Source organism: Loxodonta africana, chromosome 7, assembly GCF_030014295.1.
Source record: "Loxodonta africana isolate mLoxAfr1 chromosome 7, mLoxAfr1.hap2, whole genome shotgun sequence".
NCBI lineage: Eukaryota > Metazoa > Chordata > Mammalia > Proboscidea > Elephantidae > Loxodonta > Loxodonta africana.
Window position 1 is genome coordinate 34029044 of NC_087348.1, and position 16442 is coordinate 34045485.

Consider the following 16442-nt stretch of genomic DNA (forward strand, 5'->3'; position numbering starts at 1 on the left):
TTACATTTCACAGCAACTTTTGATTATTAAGGTGGTCAATAGCATACAAACTAAGTCATTAGGCGGGACTTGCAGGAACTGAGATGATTCAACTGGAGGTGAAACTCCATTTTGACCTTCCTCCTTGATGCTTCTCTAGATCTCAGACAAGTTGTCCAGAGCTCCAACAGCCATCCTGTGACCATGATCATACCACAAGAATGGAAGTCAAGAGTTTGGGTGGTGAGAGTTCTCGAATTCTGCTTCTCTTTTTTAGGGATGTTTAGACTATTTAGGACCCTTGGCAGTTTCATACAAATTTGAGGATTGATTTTTTCCATTTCTGTAAAGAAGACTATAGAAAATTTGAGGGAGATTCCATTGAATTTATACACTTTTGTAGGTAGTATTGATATCTTGACAATATTGAGTCTTCTGATACATGAGCATGAAATATCCTTCCATTTATTTAGATCATCTCTAAGTTCTTTTAGTTCTGTTCTATAAAAAAAAATTTTTTTAGTTTTCTGTAAGTCTCTAACTTCCTTGGCTAAAGTTATTCATTGGAATTTTAATCTTTTATATGCTATTAAAAAGGGGATTCTTGATTTTCTTTTTAAGTTGCTCATTGCTGATTTATAAAAAAATGACTGATTTTGTGAGCCCTCAAAATGTTTCCCCTGGTAATCTTTAAACTTTAAACCTTAAACCAAAACTATCACCTAAGTCTTCTATGAACAACAAAAAGAAATTAAAAAATAGCTTATTTTAATTAGCAAAGTGCCTCTGCTTTGAGGACTGTGCTCTTTTACAGAATTACTTATGTGAGATCAAATTGGCAACCAGCAACTCAAAAGGTTAGACGGGAAACAGGCAGCAGCGAGTTTACGATAATGGCAGTGGGATAATGTGAAAAAGGATAGGGAGAATGGTAGCACAACTTGAAGAATGTATCCTATGTCCCCGAATTGTACATGTGAAAATTGTTGAAATAGTGTATGTTGGCTCTCTACACTTTCACCAAAATGAAAAAAAATTAAAAAATAAAATAACCTGAAAGTTAACAGCTAGTAATTACTGAGCTGAAGGAATCCGTGTCTATAAGCATTTGGGACCAACTTCAGTCAACCTCTTCTGCACTTCTTTTACAGGACAGAAAATCAAAACTCTATCATGTTGCCTTAGGCTGGGTTATCTAGAGGAGCAAAACCAGTAAAGCATATCTACATAAACACAGAATCATATATATATATATATATTTCAGAGAAATGGCTCACACAGTAGTGGAGGCTGGCAAGTCCCAAATCCATTGGCCAGGCATCAGGCTGGAGGCTTCTCCTGACTCACATGGTTGAAGGGGCTGACAAACCCAAAATCAGCAGACCAGATGACAGCATACTATCTCACATCCCATGAACCAGAGATCAGAGGGTGACAAGTCAGAGGCAGGATTAAGAGGAAGAGAGCTTCTCCAGAACATCCTATATATTGGGTGAAGTCCATACCCTCAAGCAAACTCAATATTCAACTGATTGGCTGCTCACAATAGATCACATTGTAGATGATAATATCTGCTGAATCACTGAGAATCATGGCCTAGCAAAGTAGATACTTAACCTTAACCATCACAGGCCACCACTTGTCAACTTGGCACCTGTACACATCTCCTTAAACTATACATAACCTCTAAGCAAAGACAATTATAAAGCCATATTGCACTTGACATGATACAACTAACATGCATACAACCAAACGCACTAGCCCCAATTACATCTTATATTTTGTAAGTAATAGAATAAGGGAGGGAAGAAAACAAAGATAATTTCAAGAGAGGGAGAGAAAGAAGAGCCCTGGTGGCCCAGTGGTGAAGAAATTGGCTGCTAACCAAAAAATCAGCAGTTCTAGTCAACCAGCCACTCCTTGGAAACCCTACAGGGGCAGTTCCACTCTGTCCTATAGGGTCACTATGAGTCAGAATCGAAGGCAACAAGGACATACAATATATATATATATATATATATATATATATATATATATATATATACATGCACACATACACACACATATAACAAAACAAGGAAAACATACTAAAAGCAGTTATGGTCCTTGTTTCTGAAACAGCACCAACTATATATAGTAAGCTGGTCACATGGTCGTAGCTGGTATTTGAACTACTTTCTTCCACCACCCATTCTGTATTCTCTTTGCCCTCAGCAAGCACCTAGGCTGGTTGTTGTTCTTTGCTTGTTGGGGTGACCCAAGCCTTCCTTCCTGAAGTGTCTGGGCCATAAGTAGTCATGTCAGAATTGGGTTGCTGTAGATTTCCATTAATTTTCATCACAAAGCTTGGTACTACTACGACACACCCTAAAGAATCTCCTATATTTTGGACATACTGTTCTTTATCTCCATTATGTAATATCAATCTGATTTCCTCTTGGTAATCAGGATCAATCATAACAGCCAATATAACTCTCTTCTTTGCCTGTTGATTCAGAGGCATGAGGAACCCAAATTGGCTAGGCAGCATTCTTATCTCCCAGTTCGATGGAATCAATCAATGTTATCTCCCCAGGCGGGGGCATTTCTCCCTTTGGAACTAAGACTTCTAGACTTGCAGGGCAAGGGTCACAAAAACGGGAAGGCAAAATTTTGCAACTAGGGGTAATAGTGAGTAATACCGCTCCCATTTCCACCCCTTGATTCCAGGACCGGTGGATCTTGCCTTTGGGAGAAACAGCACCAACTATATATAGTAAGCTGATTTACAGCATACACAGCCTCCTGGAGAACACTGGCCCAACCCTGCAAGGTATCGCCACATAGCTAGGACAATAATTGTGTTTTTAGAAGGCCATTCCTTCATCCTATCAAGCCAGCTGTTTCAGGATAATAGGAAACATGGTCAGGCCAGTGAATTCCCTGAGATGGGAATTCATGTTATTTGTTGTGAAGTAAGTTTCCTGATCTGAAGCAATGCTGTGTGGGATACCACGACAGTGGATAAGGCATTCTGTAAGTCCATGGACAGTAATTTTGGCAAAGAAAGCAAATCCATAATTTGGATTTTCTCTATCTTTTGAAAGAGTTTAAACAGCATTGGTTTATTTCTTCTCTAAATGTTTGTTTAGAATTCCCCAGTGAAGCCTTCTTGTCAAGCCTTTTTTTTTGGTGGGGGGGAGGTTTTTGATCACTGATTGGATATTTTCACTTGTTATGAGTCTGTTGAAACTATTTCCTTTTGAGTTGGTTTGGGTAGGTTGTGTGTTTCTAAGAACTTGTCTGTATCATCTAGGTTATCCAGTTTTCTGCTTATAGCTATTCATAATAGTTTCTCATATTTTTCTTTATTTCTGTTGGGTCAGTATTATAATGTTCCTTTTTTCATTTTTTATTTTTGATTATTTGCATCTTTTCTTTGTCAGTCTAGCTAAAGGTTTGTCAATTGTATCGATCTTTTCAAAGAGGCAATTCTGGTTTTATTGATTCTCTCTGTTGTTTTTCTGTTTTTGATTTTATTTATTTATGCTCTGGTCTTTGTAATTTCCTTTCTTCTTGTAGGTTGAGGCTCAGTTTACTGTTCTCTTTCTAGTTCCTGGAGTTGTCAAGTTAGTCTGTTAATTTGAGATCTTTCTTTTTCTTTTATGTAGGCATTTATTGCTCTAAGTTTCCCACTGAGTACTGCCTTTGTGGATTTGTGCTGCGAATTACTATTTTTACAGGGTATTGTATGAAGTGTCTGGAATTTTGATAGGAAAAATAGAAATTTTGAAAATTTTTATTTGGGACACATACATCCCAGTGGACTCTGGTGGGACTCTGGGGGTGGAATTAGTGGGACAAAGTATGTCCCTTGGGACTGTAAAGGTAGGCTTATGGTATGAGGCAAGAAAAAAAATTTATACTATCAAAAAATTCAGAAACTCACAAGGATTTGGCATGCTTCCATTCATGAAAACACATGGTATCAAAAGAAAAAAAAAACTCATATCAGAAAATAATTGTTTAATTAAAGGGTTAATTCAGTTAGGGCAGGTCCCACTGTCAAACCTGACTCACGTAAAATAGCAATTGTAATCTTCAAGGATCTTGGGTCTTTCTTCACAAATTTTTTCCTTACAGTTGTGGTAAAAGTGTTCTCTGGGCACTACGTGTGGGTGGGTCTGTGGGCACAACCTGATAAGTCTACACTGATATGACAATTTCCTTAAGTGTTTGGGTACCTTCTTCTACAATATACCAAGGCAGGTATGATCTTTAAACTTGATTTACCCAGTGGGCCAAATCCATGCTTTAGTGAACCAACAAAATAAACTACTAGATCCTTTTCTAACCTTTCGAACTAAAACACTGAGTAAAGAATCTGTGCTTAGTGGGCCCATATCAATAAACTCAGACCTGATAACAACTTTATATCCCTTGCGTCATTATCCCACACCCTTAATAGCCATCCCACTCATATTTCCCAGGTTTCTGTTTGTATATATTGTAAAAATCAAGCAGTTCATTTGGAGTGTACTGTACCTCCTCCTGGGTCATACTTCGTAATTCATCTTTTGGGGCTTGCTGGAACTTAAGTCTAATTATAGATCTAGAAAAAAAAAAGAGGAGTAGGGGTGAGTCCTGGGGACATTAAGCAATGACTTTTAAGGCATCTACCTCAGGTGATGGCCTAGGTAATGCCCCAAGCCCTGCCCCGGCCTTCAGACACAGCTGGGCTAATCTCATCTGATGGGTGTAGAAAGAATAATGGTTTCATTTGGGAGGGTAGCTTAGCAGACAGATAAAGAAGGAATATTCCCTAATATAGTCTGTGATGCAAACATAATCCTGATACCCAAACTAGACAAAGACAACACAAGAAAACTGCAGGCCCATATCTCTTATGAATATAGATATATGAATTCTTCACTTGTCTTCTTTTTTTCATTAACCAGCATTTGCATAAGAAAGCCATAATCCTAGTGCTCAGATAACTTTGGAAATGTCTATTATATGAACATATGTAGCCTGAAGACACTGGCAGAAGCCTAATACAGCCACTCAGTGACAAGCACTAGGGGGTGGGATTTGAAAGTTCCCTGATAGGGTGGTGAGATCCATGCTATCTGAAAGAAAGCTAGTGGGAGGTCATTGAACTTTCATAAAGGCACAAAGAAATGACATCATGAGTGCCCTTTATGGCATGGGTGATGTTAGAGGGTCATTCATTAAAAGATTGAGCAGGATAACAAAACTCTTTAATAAAAACAAAATACTACAGACAGGTATATAGCATAGGAGGTGGCTCAAGGGAAGTATATCATATTCAGGAGCATAACTTTCAGAACAAATTGGAATCTCTGGCAAGATTTCCACTTCTGTTGTTGATTGATATGAATGCAATATTCACTTCCTGCTAAAGAAAAACAGATATTTATTTACAAAAAAAAAAGTATCAAGGAAGTTCTCAAATAGAAGGGTATGATTCAATATGGAAATCTGCTGAAATTTTCCCTCTGAATGGTACAACCTTAGTCAAAGAAGCAAAGTTAAATCTACCCAATGGCCAGATGTATGAGCAGCATATTTAATGTGCAGGGAGCTCTTGGTTCTCACAGTCAGAGCAATGTCTGGCTATTTACATGCTAATGGGTTGTGGATAATACCCTCACCATTTGGGCAGACAAACAATCCCCTGAGGAATGGACAATCAAGAAATGCTGTTATGGAAGGCGTTATGGGTATTCTGAGGAAAGATTAAAGTGGGTCCCGTAGATGACAAGAAGAAAACCAGGCATTGGCTCAAAAAAGGAATAGAATGCCTTTGGCGTAACCTCCAGAAGTGACCACTTGGATATATAAGATGAATGATATGCAATTATGCATGGAATAGCAGCATATCCCACTAAAGCAACCAAAGTCACTAATGTTTTGGGAGACAATGCCAAATAACAGTAGCAGGAAAGCTCTTAATACAGCTTCCAGGAAGATTCCTCTGGGTCAAGGACCAACACAGGTTTTTGTTGTTGTTACGTGCCTTCAAGTCAGTTCTGTCTCATAGCTACCCCATTCACAACAGAAGGAAACACTGTCCGGTCCTGTGCCATCTTCACAATCATTGTTATTCTTGAGCCCACTGTTGCAGCCACTGTGTCAATCCGTCACTCTGAGGGTCTTCCCTTTTTTGCGGACCCTCTGCTTTGCCAAGCAATATGTCTTTTTCCAGGGACTAGTCCTTCCTGATAATATGTCCAAAGTATGTGAGAGTAAGTCTTCCCATCCTTGCTTCTAATGAGCATTCTGGTTATACTTCTTCTAAGACAGCTTTGTTCATTCTTCTGACAGTGGTTTATTCAATATTCTTCACACACCATAATTCAAAGAAGTCAACTCTTCAGTCTCCCTTATTCATTTTCCAGCTTTCACAGGTATATGAGGCAATTGAAAACACCATGCTTGGATCAGGCCCACCTTAGTCTTTAAAGTGACATCTTTGCTTTTTAACACTTTAAAGAGATTTTTGTGCAGCAGATTTGCCCAGTGCAATGAGTCATTTGATTTCTTGACTGCTGTTTCTGTGGGTGTTAATTGTGGATCCAAGTAAAATGAAATCCTTTAAAACTTAAGTATTTTCTCCCTTTATCATCATGTTGCTTATTGGTCCAGTTGTGAGGATTTTTGCTTTCTTTACTTTGAGATGTAATCCATACTGAAGGCTGTGGTCTTTGATCTTCATTAGTAAGGGCTTCGAGTCCTCTTCACTTTCAGAAAACAAGGTTGTGTCATCTGAATATCGAAGATTTTTAATGAGTCTTCCTCCAATATTGATGCCATGTTCTTCTTCATATAGTCCAGCTTCTTGGATTATCTGCTCAGCATACAGATTGAATAAGTATGGTAAAAGGATACAACCCTGATGCACACCTTGCCTGAATTTAAACCACACAGTATCCCCCTCGTGCTATTCAAAGGACTGCCTCTTGGTCTACGAACAGCTTCCTCAAGAACACAATTAAGCGTTCTGAAATTCCAAATTTTGCAATGCTGTCCATAATTTGTATATTCATATGTACACCCCTGTGTGACCTTATACAGAGCCATAGTGGCATACTGATTAAGTGCTATGGCTGCAACCAAAAGGTCAGCAGTTCGGATGCACCAGCCACTCCTTGGAAACCCTATGGGGCAATTCTACTTTGTCCTACAGAGTCATGAAGAATCGGAATCAACTCAAAGGCAGTGGGTTTGGTTTTGTTTTTTGGTGACCTTACACAGACCCATGTGTAATCAGACACCAGTCTATGTGCCCGTGGTTTTGAGGATTGTGCACTAATTCATACCAGCAAAAGACACTGAGTCCTTTCAGGACAACTCACTAAAATGTGAATCAAATGTAAATAAGAGAATTCCCTTTGTAAACAAGAAAAACAAAAGGTAAGTTCTATGTACACTGTGTGGAGCTGATTACAAATTTTCACTGAGACTTATAAACTAAGGCTTCACGGTATGTCTCTTATTCTGGATGGGAAAGCTAGACATGACAACATAGCATTTAATCAAAATAGAAATTTAAAACATGAAATTCTAAATGTAATACATAGGAAGTGTTTGAAACTTACAAAATGATCTTAACATTTATCAAGAAGAATAAAAATTTAGAAATTATACAAAATTTTTTGAAATAGGTGAATAATTACTGGAGTTTATCACTACCAGATGGTGCAGTGTTTAACAGCTTGATTGCTTACAAAAGGTCTGCAGTTTGAATCCACCAGGCACTTCTTGGGAGTCCTATGGGGAAGTTCTACTCTGTCCTATATAGTTGTGATGAGTCAGAATCGACTCGACAGCAATAGGTTTGGTTTTTTTGTTTTATAACTACTGGGTATAAATAACATTAAAAATAATTATTGAAATAATGTGTTAGTGGAAGAGAAATAAACCAAACAGAAAAAAAAGTAGAAGAAAATATCGAATATTTTGGGTGTATAAAATGGCATTTACCAGGAGAAATTTCAGATTAGTGCTGAAAATAATTAATACGCTATGTTGGAAGAATATTTTATCAATTTTGAGAAAATAGATTTCGATATTCTCTCACCACAAACAAATAAATTCTAGGTGGGTTGAAACAGAATTATTTGAAAAGTTTTTTAACAAAAAAAAAAGACAGAGAGAGAAAAAAGATTAAAATGTATAAAGTCAACGAAAAGGAACAGAGTTCTCCAAGTATGTGTTAAAGAAGAAATTAAAAAAAAAAAAAACTAAAAGAATTTTTAAATATTAAATATTTAAATATAATATCTACATATAAAAACACTCATAATTATAATATGAAAAACATGGTAAGGTAAACGTTTATAGCAAATATCAAAGAAAAATGGTACATATATTTGATATATAAAGAGTTCATTAAAATCTATCAGTAAAAATTCTGACTCCAATAGAGAATTCAAGAATACCAAAAATTTACAAAGTTTCTAGGATGAAATCTATATCCCAGATGTTGGGTGAGAAACATAGAACACAAAAATTTTCCCTGCCTTCAGGGAACTTAGAGATCAGTGAAAATATGTACTCAATTAACCAGGATTTTTGTTGCATCACTTGATATAACTATACAAATTTGAAAACTGACTAAATGTCTTAAAGTAGAGGATTTAGTTAGGTTCAGTCAGACCCAAACAAATGGGTAATATTATTTGATGAATAGTGTTATGCATAGGAAGAGATGAGATGATGTAAGAAATATCCACATGATAACACTAGGCATAAAAACCAGGATACAAAGTCATGCATATAGTGTGCTTTATCAATAAAGTGTACCCAATCCTCCATCGCCTTAGAACCTCGTGAAACAGGACTAAATAGGGGTGACAGGGACCATGAGTATCTTTGGCCACAAATTTTCTATTACATCAGAGGCAGACAATATTCTATTTTAAGCCCAATTCAAAAGAGAAATGTTCACAAAGATTTTATGAATGAGGTCTTTGTCAAATAAAACAACATATTCCAGTCTCTCTACTACCTAATAATCTACATTCCTATAGGAAGAGATGTGAGAATTGAAATAGTATGGTCGGCATCTTTCTTGAAAACAAAATCATGCAAAATAATCCAGTGTCAAGTTCCAGGCTATATATATGAAGCTCATTGATTATGGATTTTGCTGATTTTACATATGAAAGGCAGAGTTTCAGTCCCTATTAGAAGACAAATGACAGACTATAAGCAAGAAGGAAATGGGACATTGAGAAATAGCAAAGCTATCATAAGATATTTTAAACAATCTGGGAAGATGAATGCATCATCTTTGTGAAAACATAACACCAAAGAAAGCTGCTCTACTTGAAGAGATAAAATGATTTCCCAATTGGGAAAATAAGTAAGGTCTAGTCATTTTTCTGCCTGTCTGCCTTTTTCATTTGGATTCTTTTTGTATATTTAGTGTACTGATGATTAATTTAGAACTCTGAGACATCCTTTCTCGTAAACCTTAATATGCTAAGCAATATAACCAAAGCTACAGATATAAAATATCATACAGATACAAATATAAAAATACATGTCTCTAATGTTGCTATGAGTTATCTCTGCATGGGGTGCTATGAATCATATTTTTGTGTCTTATTTTGAATCGTATTACTCTGAAATCTGTAATGAACACTATTAATTGTGAAAAAGGATTAGATTTATTTAAGAAAGAGACATGAGAAAATCTTCCATCAACTAAGATAAATTTCTGGTATTAACTGTAGCATAAGTCATAACTTAGATATAGACTCAACAGAACCATTCTACACCAAAAAAGAACATACATTTTCCTAAGAAATGAAAATCTTAAAATATATTTGGAATAAACTTATCATTGGAAGTATCCTAATAAATGTTTTTCATCATGCGCAAGTTATTTAATGTGAGGAAATACCCAAATTAAAAAATTACACACAAGTTTCTGGAATCAATTCAATGACAATGGATTTGGATTTTTGTTGTGTTGTTGTTTTTGTTTTGTTTTGTTTTCCAAGAAGGGGCAATTCTTTATTGAAAGTAGATGATTCATTTGCATGTTGCCCCATTTTCTTTTTCTGGTCCAAAGCCTCTTCATGGCATTTTTCATCTCTGCACTTCTCAGGGTATATATTAAGGGGTTCAACATAGGAGTGAAAATAGTGTAAAACACAGCCAAAAATTTATCAGTGGATAAGGTGAAAGGAGGTCTCACATACAGAAAAATACAGGGGACAAAGAAAAGGACCACCACAGTGATGTGGGAACCACAGGTGGATAAGGCTTTGTGCCTCCCTTCCTGACTAAGGTTCTTCAAGGAGTGCATAATAACTCCGTAGGAGATGAGTAACAGAATAAAGATGACCACACATATTGCTCCATCATTGGCAATCACGGTGAGACCAATGACATAGGTGTCAGTGCAGGCAAGTTTTAATAAGGGGTACATGTCACAGCCAAAGTGGTCAATGACATTGGGACCACAGAAGGGAAGGTTGTAAACAAAGAGAAGGTGAGCTACAGCATGCACAAAACCTCCAACCCAGGTCACCAGCAGCAGCAGAACACGCACCTGTTGGTTCATGATGGTCATATAATGCAGGGGTTTGCAGATAGCCGCATAGCGGTCATAAGCCATGACCACCAGAAGTAAAATCTCAGCACCACCAAATAAGTGTTCTACAAAAAGCTGGGTCAGACAGGCTTGGAAGGAAATGGTTTTCTTCTCATACAGTAAGTCTATAATCATATTTGGGGTAACTGTAGTAGAATAAGCAGCATCCATAAATGATAAGCAGCCAAGAAAGAAGTACACAGGGGCATCCAGTGTTGGGCTGATCACCACAGTCATGACAATAAGTAGGTTGCCCACAACTGTCACAATGTAGATCAGCAAAAATGCAACAAATAATATTTTCTGACCCTGAAGGCTCTGCGTGAGCCCCAAGAGGACAAACTCAGTCACATTGTTCCTTTGTTCCATATGTTCTTCTGTGTGTCCTTATTTCAGAATTCAGGACAAATTTACCTGTAAATATAATGATCACTAGTGACTTTTGGAGGTCTCCAGATAATTTGTTTATTCATTCAATAAATAGACATTATGTTTTATTATGTTTCAGCACTGTCCAAGATTTTAAGAATATAAGGCTGAACAAAACACAGTCTATAACCTCAGTGAACTTGTCAGATAATGAGAGACAAACAAACATATGGGAAAAGAGTAGATTGTGAAACAAATGGGGTTACCACATTAACTTAGCATCCAGTAGAAAATAAAATTATATATATATATACAGTTAATACTACATATAAAAATAAAATATAAATAGATGAAAATTTTAATGTAAAACAAAGGAAGTTTATTTAATATCCACTTTCATATTAATACTTGAGATTGTTTTCTACATTCTAAGAATGGCAGGACCTTTTTAATGAATAACTTAAATCCCCAGTGGACATATGTCACAATTTCAAAAATTGGTACTGATAAGGTACAGTTGAGCAATAAAGAAATAAGCATAAAACTATGTATAACACTATTATCAAGCAAAATAAAAATAATTATATGAGCATGAGGAAATCATGGAAAGATACACTTTTTTCTTGGAAATGGGTTACTTTTTTGCTGGTGATGAATGTGCAGGAATGAAAAAGAAGAGAGGAGAGATTCCAAGAAAAAAAAGAAAAAGAAGACTGTGTACGCACACACACACCCCCAAAAACAGTGCATCATAAATATCATCAATATTAACCAACCCTCCTATCTCTTAAAATAATCCTAGTGATGATATCCAGTTACTCTTGATAACTCTACCGGTATTTGCTCCAATATCTGACTTCATAATTCTGCTGGACCTCTTCTTCACAATACATGGATTTTCTGTTTCTTTTTATGGCCAAACCCTTTGTGTGTACACTAGATCCCATCCTCTTTGTCACTTTTCCTCCTGTAATTGTCTCCTCCATTTCCTACATTAACTATTTTCTTCTCTGTATTTAGACAGTATAGTAACATCATTGTTTAAATAATTTATCCTTCCACTCCTCATCTTTTGCAAACATGCAGCCCAATTCTCTGTTCTTTATGAGAACACCTTAGCTTTGCTAAAACTAATGATCAATTTCAAACCTTTTCTTACCCAACCTATCACTCCTATGAGTTGAAGTAATAACCTGCTTGCATAAGTATTAGGCCTTTGAAGGTCACTCATTCGAGGTTGACAGATTTACATCATTCTCTAATTATTAACAGATTAACAAACAATGCTTCCAGAGCACTTCCGTTGATCCTACATATGTCCATTAACATATTCCCCTAATTGTTACCCTTGAAATTCCTTTCTAAGAATACTGATATTAAAGAAGGTGAAGGTACTCTAGATCTTTGTGCTATGAAAATATTCAAAAGGGTATTATAGAATTAAGTCAATCTCCACACATTTTATCAATCACCTAGAATGTCTAACATGGCTGATTATTTTCTTAGAAGAACTTTTAAAAGACCATGACTTTCTAAATCATACTACCAATGTACTCTTGTGTAATAAAAACCCTTCTGAAGACTCATGTATAAAAACACTTCCTGGGTTACCTGCAGAATGAAACAGACATTCACTTCAAGTTCTGGATTGTGGTGCCTTCTCCCTTGTACTAAAAGATAACAACTTCATACACTGACGCCATCTCTGTGGACACAGACAGTAAGATAGTACACGAACCATCACTGGACCTAGAAATGTTCCTCTGTGGCCAATTCTTTCCATGCTTCAGGAAGTCTGTCTCACCTCAGCCTTAAAGAAAATTGTTACCTTTTCAATAGTTGAGATTTTTAATACAAATATCAAAAATGTCCTCCAACAAAAAGGAGTCTGAATACTGATTAAAACAAAGACAGCCAAAAACTCAATTGCTGGCATAATTTGTCCTAAAACAAACAAATGTTAAATAAGCAGTATGAGGTTAAAAAGTAAATTTTGTGGGAAAGAGAACTGTGAATTGTTTAGAGAAATATTTTGCAGTTTGCAGTTTAGGAGTGAAATAGCTTGTTACCTGATTTTCATTCTCAGTCCTTTATACTGGCCTGACTTCAAATGACATAGTTGAACTATGGCCTACCTGAAGAAAGAAAAATAATTTCATGTTCATATTTTGTTGTGCTTTGAGTTCATCATTTCAATTCCTGAAAAACCCAGTCCTGTAACTACTCATATAAACAAGCACTCTCTGTGCTAAGGGTAACAGTCTTTGGACACTTTATTTCCATTTGAACTACAACAAATACTGTTGAGTCATTTCATTGGTGCATCTCAAAGTGTGACTCTTCTGTAATTAAACTCATTGGGACCTTAGTCACAATTCTGAGAGTAGATTCTGCATCTCCAGAGATGCTATAAGAATAATCTCCCACATGGAATACGACTTACAGGACCAGGCCCTCGGGGGAGAAAAATCACAAATGCATAATCCAGGGTCAACTCACCAAAAGGGAAAAGTCCAGGTTGGGAATAACTTGAATATGTAAAAACTTTCTTGTTTAAATCATGACCTTCAAAATGGGCAAAAACGTTGGACCTATAAGTTTAAGTTGAACCTTTGCAGATGACATCTGAATTCATTCCAAGAACACCAAGAAAGTTGATTTCAGAACAAGTCATTTAAAACTTGATTCAAATGCATATAAAGCAAGGTTCTCCCCTACTATGGATTGAATTGTGTTCCCCACAAAGATATACTGAAGCCTGAATGCTATGTTTGTGACTCTATAAATAGGGTCTAAGAAGATGTTATCAGTAAGGTTAACAGGAATGTATACTAGAGTAGGATGGGTCCCACTGGTGTTCTTATAAAAGAGAAGATAACCAGAGACAGAGAGAGAAAGGAGAAGGATTACATGTGATGCTGCAATAGCAACCCATGAATTCCTGGAGCTATTAGAGGTTAGGAGATATGAGTAGAACAGATCTCTGTCAAAGCCTCAGAAGGAATCAACACAGCTGACACCCTGACGTTGGACCTCAGGCTCCAGAAACTGTGAGACAATGAATCTCTGTTGATTGAAACCACCCACTTTGTAGAATTTTCTTATGGTAGCTCTAGGAAACTAATATATCGCCCTAGTAGTAAGAGTCTTGAGTTTGTCCCAGAAAGAATTTCAAACAGCCAAATTGTTAAAATCAGTGATGAATATGAAAAATATAAATATATATGTATATATAAAATTTGAAAGAATGACTTGAAAATCTATGAATTCAAAGTCTTTATCATAAAGCCCTTTCTGAGGAAAATATTACCAACTCTTTCTTTCTACACAATGTTTCAAGGAACTGCGTTCTTGTGGGAGGAGGAAATTCTATCACTTGGAAATATGACTAAAGAGAAGGAAGTACAGTTGAAATTGCAGACTTCCAGTTGCCTTCACTGTATTTTCTCCCCCCTTCCTGCTTCACCTAAGTACTAGATCTTATATTTCCAAGGCAATCAATAGTCCTAGATTTAAAAAATTACATTTCCCAGCATCCTTTGAAAATTAAGGTGGCCTTTTTTTTTTACATATACACATATATAAGATACGAGTTATGTAATTAATTGAGACATGCAGGAAGTGAGATGATTTAACTGAACGCCAAACTCCCTTTTGCCCTTCACCCTTGATGCATTTCCAGATCTCGGGTAAATTGTCCCAAGCTCCAACAACCAGCCTGTGACCATGATCATACCATAAGAATGGAAGTCAAGAGATCTGAGGTGGAGGTGGGGCCAAGATGGTGGAATAGCCAGACTTTTCCTGTGTACCCTCTTACAATAAAGACCCCCCCAAAAACAAGTCAAGTGAATCTATTATATTTATGACAACCTAAACAAACAAACAAAAAAACCTAGGAGCCCTGAAAATCAAAGGTAAAGTTAGAAAATGGACTAAGCAGCAGGGTGAGAGGGAGGCAGTTCAGAAGCAGAGAGGAGTTGCCAGACCTGAACCGCTGGGATACCTCAGGCACCATTCCCAGGAGAGGCTGTGGCGGACTGGTAGTACCGTTCGGCCACAGTTTCTTCAGGGAGAAGCAGCCAGATGCACAGCCTACTCACACTTCCAGAACCAGAGAAGAATGATGCTCTCATCAAAACTAAGGACTAACGTATTTTTAACTGTGCCCCCCACCCCCTAGCTGGCTTCAGTAGCTGTTGATTTCTCTGGACGTGAGATAGGCCCTGCTGAGCGCCTGGAGCCATCCTCCCAGCTGTGAAGAAGGAATAAGTTTGCAATTGGGGGGAAAGACAATTTGCCAGTTCCACTACCCTGGGTAGCTCAGGACAGAAGCAGCTCCTGTCGAATCATAAACAGTCTATGGACTTTGAATACCTTTCTGCACTTCATGGACCCGTGTGGGCCTATTTCAGGAGAGTAGGCCCTTGTTGGCAGACCATGACTGTTTCAGCTGTGCGGCGGAGAGGTGGGTGTTTGATGTTTGACACCGCTTTGCCTCTAAACAGGGTCCTCTCCTACCCACATCAGGGGACTAACAACTGGTGGCTCCACTCAGGCCGCCCAGCCACACAACACAGGAGTCCAAGAATAACTGGTACCTTCCAGTCCTTACAACCAAAAACATTGGGTGCTCATGGTCCATCTGCAGAACTCACCCACCTGTACGCTGTAGGGAAGAGGGAAGCACTTTCCTCAGAGACACTTGGGGGATGATTCTCAGCTCACTGCCTTGTTCAGAGCATGACTCCCTGCTATAACCAGATATCAGTACCTACACTAATCACCCCCGCCCCTCTAAAACTGTAGGACAGAGCCTGTACCACACACTTGATGATCAGCTACCTGGACACCTGAGCTGAATTCATACAAGAAAAGTGAATGGACTACTAGACTGATATACCTTATAACAGCTCTAGGCATCTGAAGACAGGATGTCAGAGCTCCAAAGGCAAAAATAATCAAGATAGCTCACTCAAGCAACCCATATGGGCATATCAAAAAAAAAAAAAAGAAAAGGCAAGAAGCTAGGATACAGTAAGCAAACATAAAATATACCAATACAATAACTTATAGATGACTCAGAGACAACAGTCAATATCAAGTAGCATAAAGAAACAGAACATGATCATCGACCAGCTCTCAAAAAAAAAAAAAAAAGAATCAACAGATCTTCTGGATGAAGGTGCCTTCCTGGAATTACCAGATGCAGAATTCAAAAGGTTAATATACAAAACTCTTCAAGACATCAGGAATGAAATTAGGAAAGAGATCAGGCAATATGCAGAACAAGCCAGGGAACACACAGATAAAGTAATTGAAGAAATTAAAAAGGTTATTCAAGAACATAATGAAAAATTTAATAAGCTGCAAGAATCCATAGAGAGATAGCAATCAGAAATTTGAAGATTAACAATGAAAGTACAGAATTAGACAACTGAGTAGAAAGTCAGAGGAGCAGAATTGAGCAAGTGGAAGCCAGCAT

General features: G+C 37.3%; 1 protein-coding gene across 1 annotated transcript; it reads right to left on the bottom strand.

The window, feature by feature from the left end:
• Nucleotides 1-9847: 9847 nt before the first annotated feature.
• On the bottom strand, nucleotides 9848-10957 carry LOC111747562 (putative olfactory receptor 4A4). Its single transcript, XM_023550604.2, has one exon. The coding sequence runs from the start codon at nucleotides 10955-10957 to the stop codon at nucleotides 9926-9928; it is 1032 nt and encodes a 343-aa protein (XP_023406372.2). The 3' UTR covers nucleotides 9848-9925.
• Nucleotides 10958-16442: the final 5485 nt, after the last annotated feature.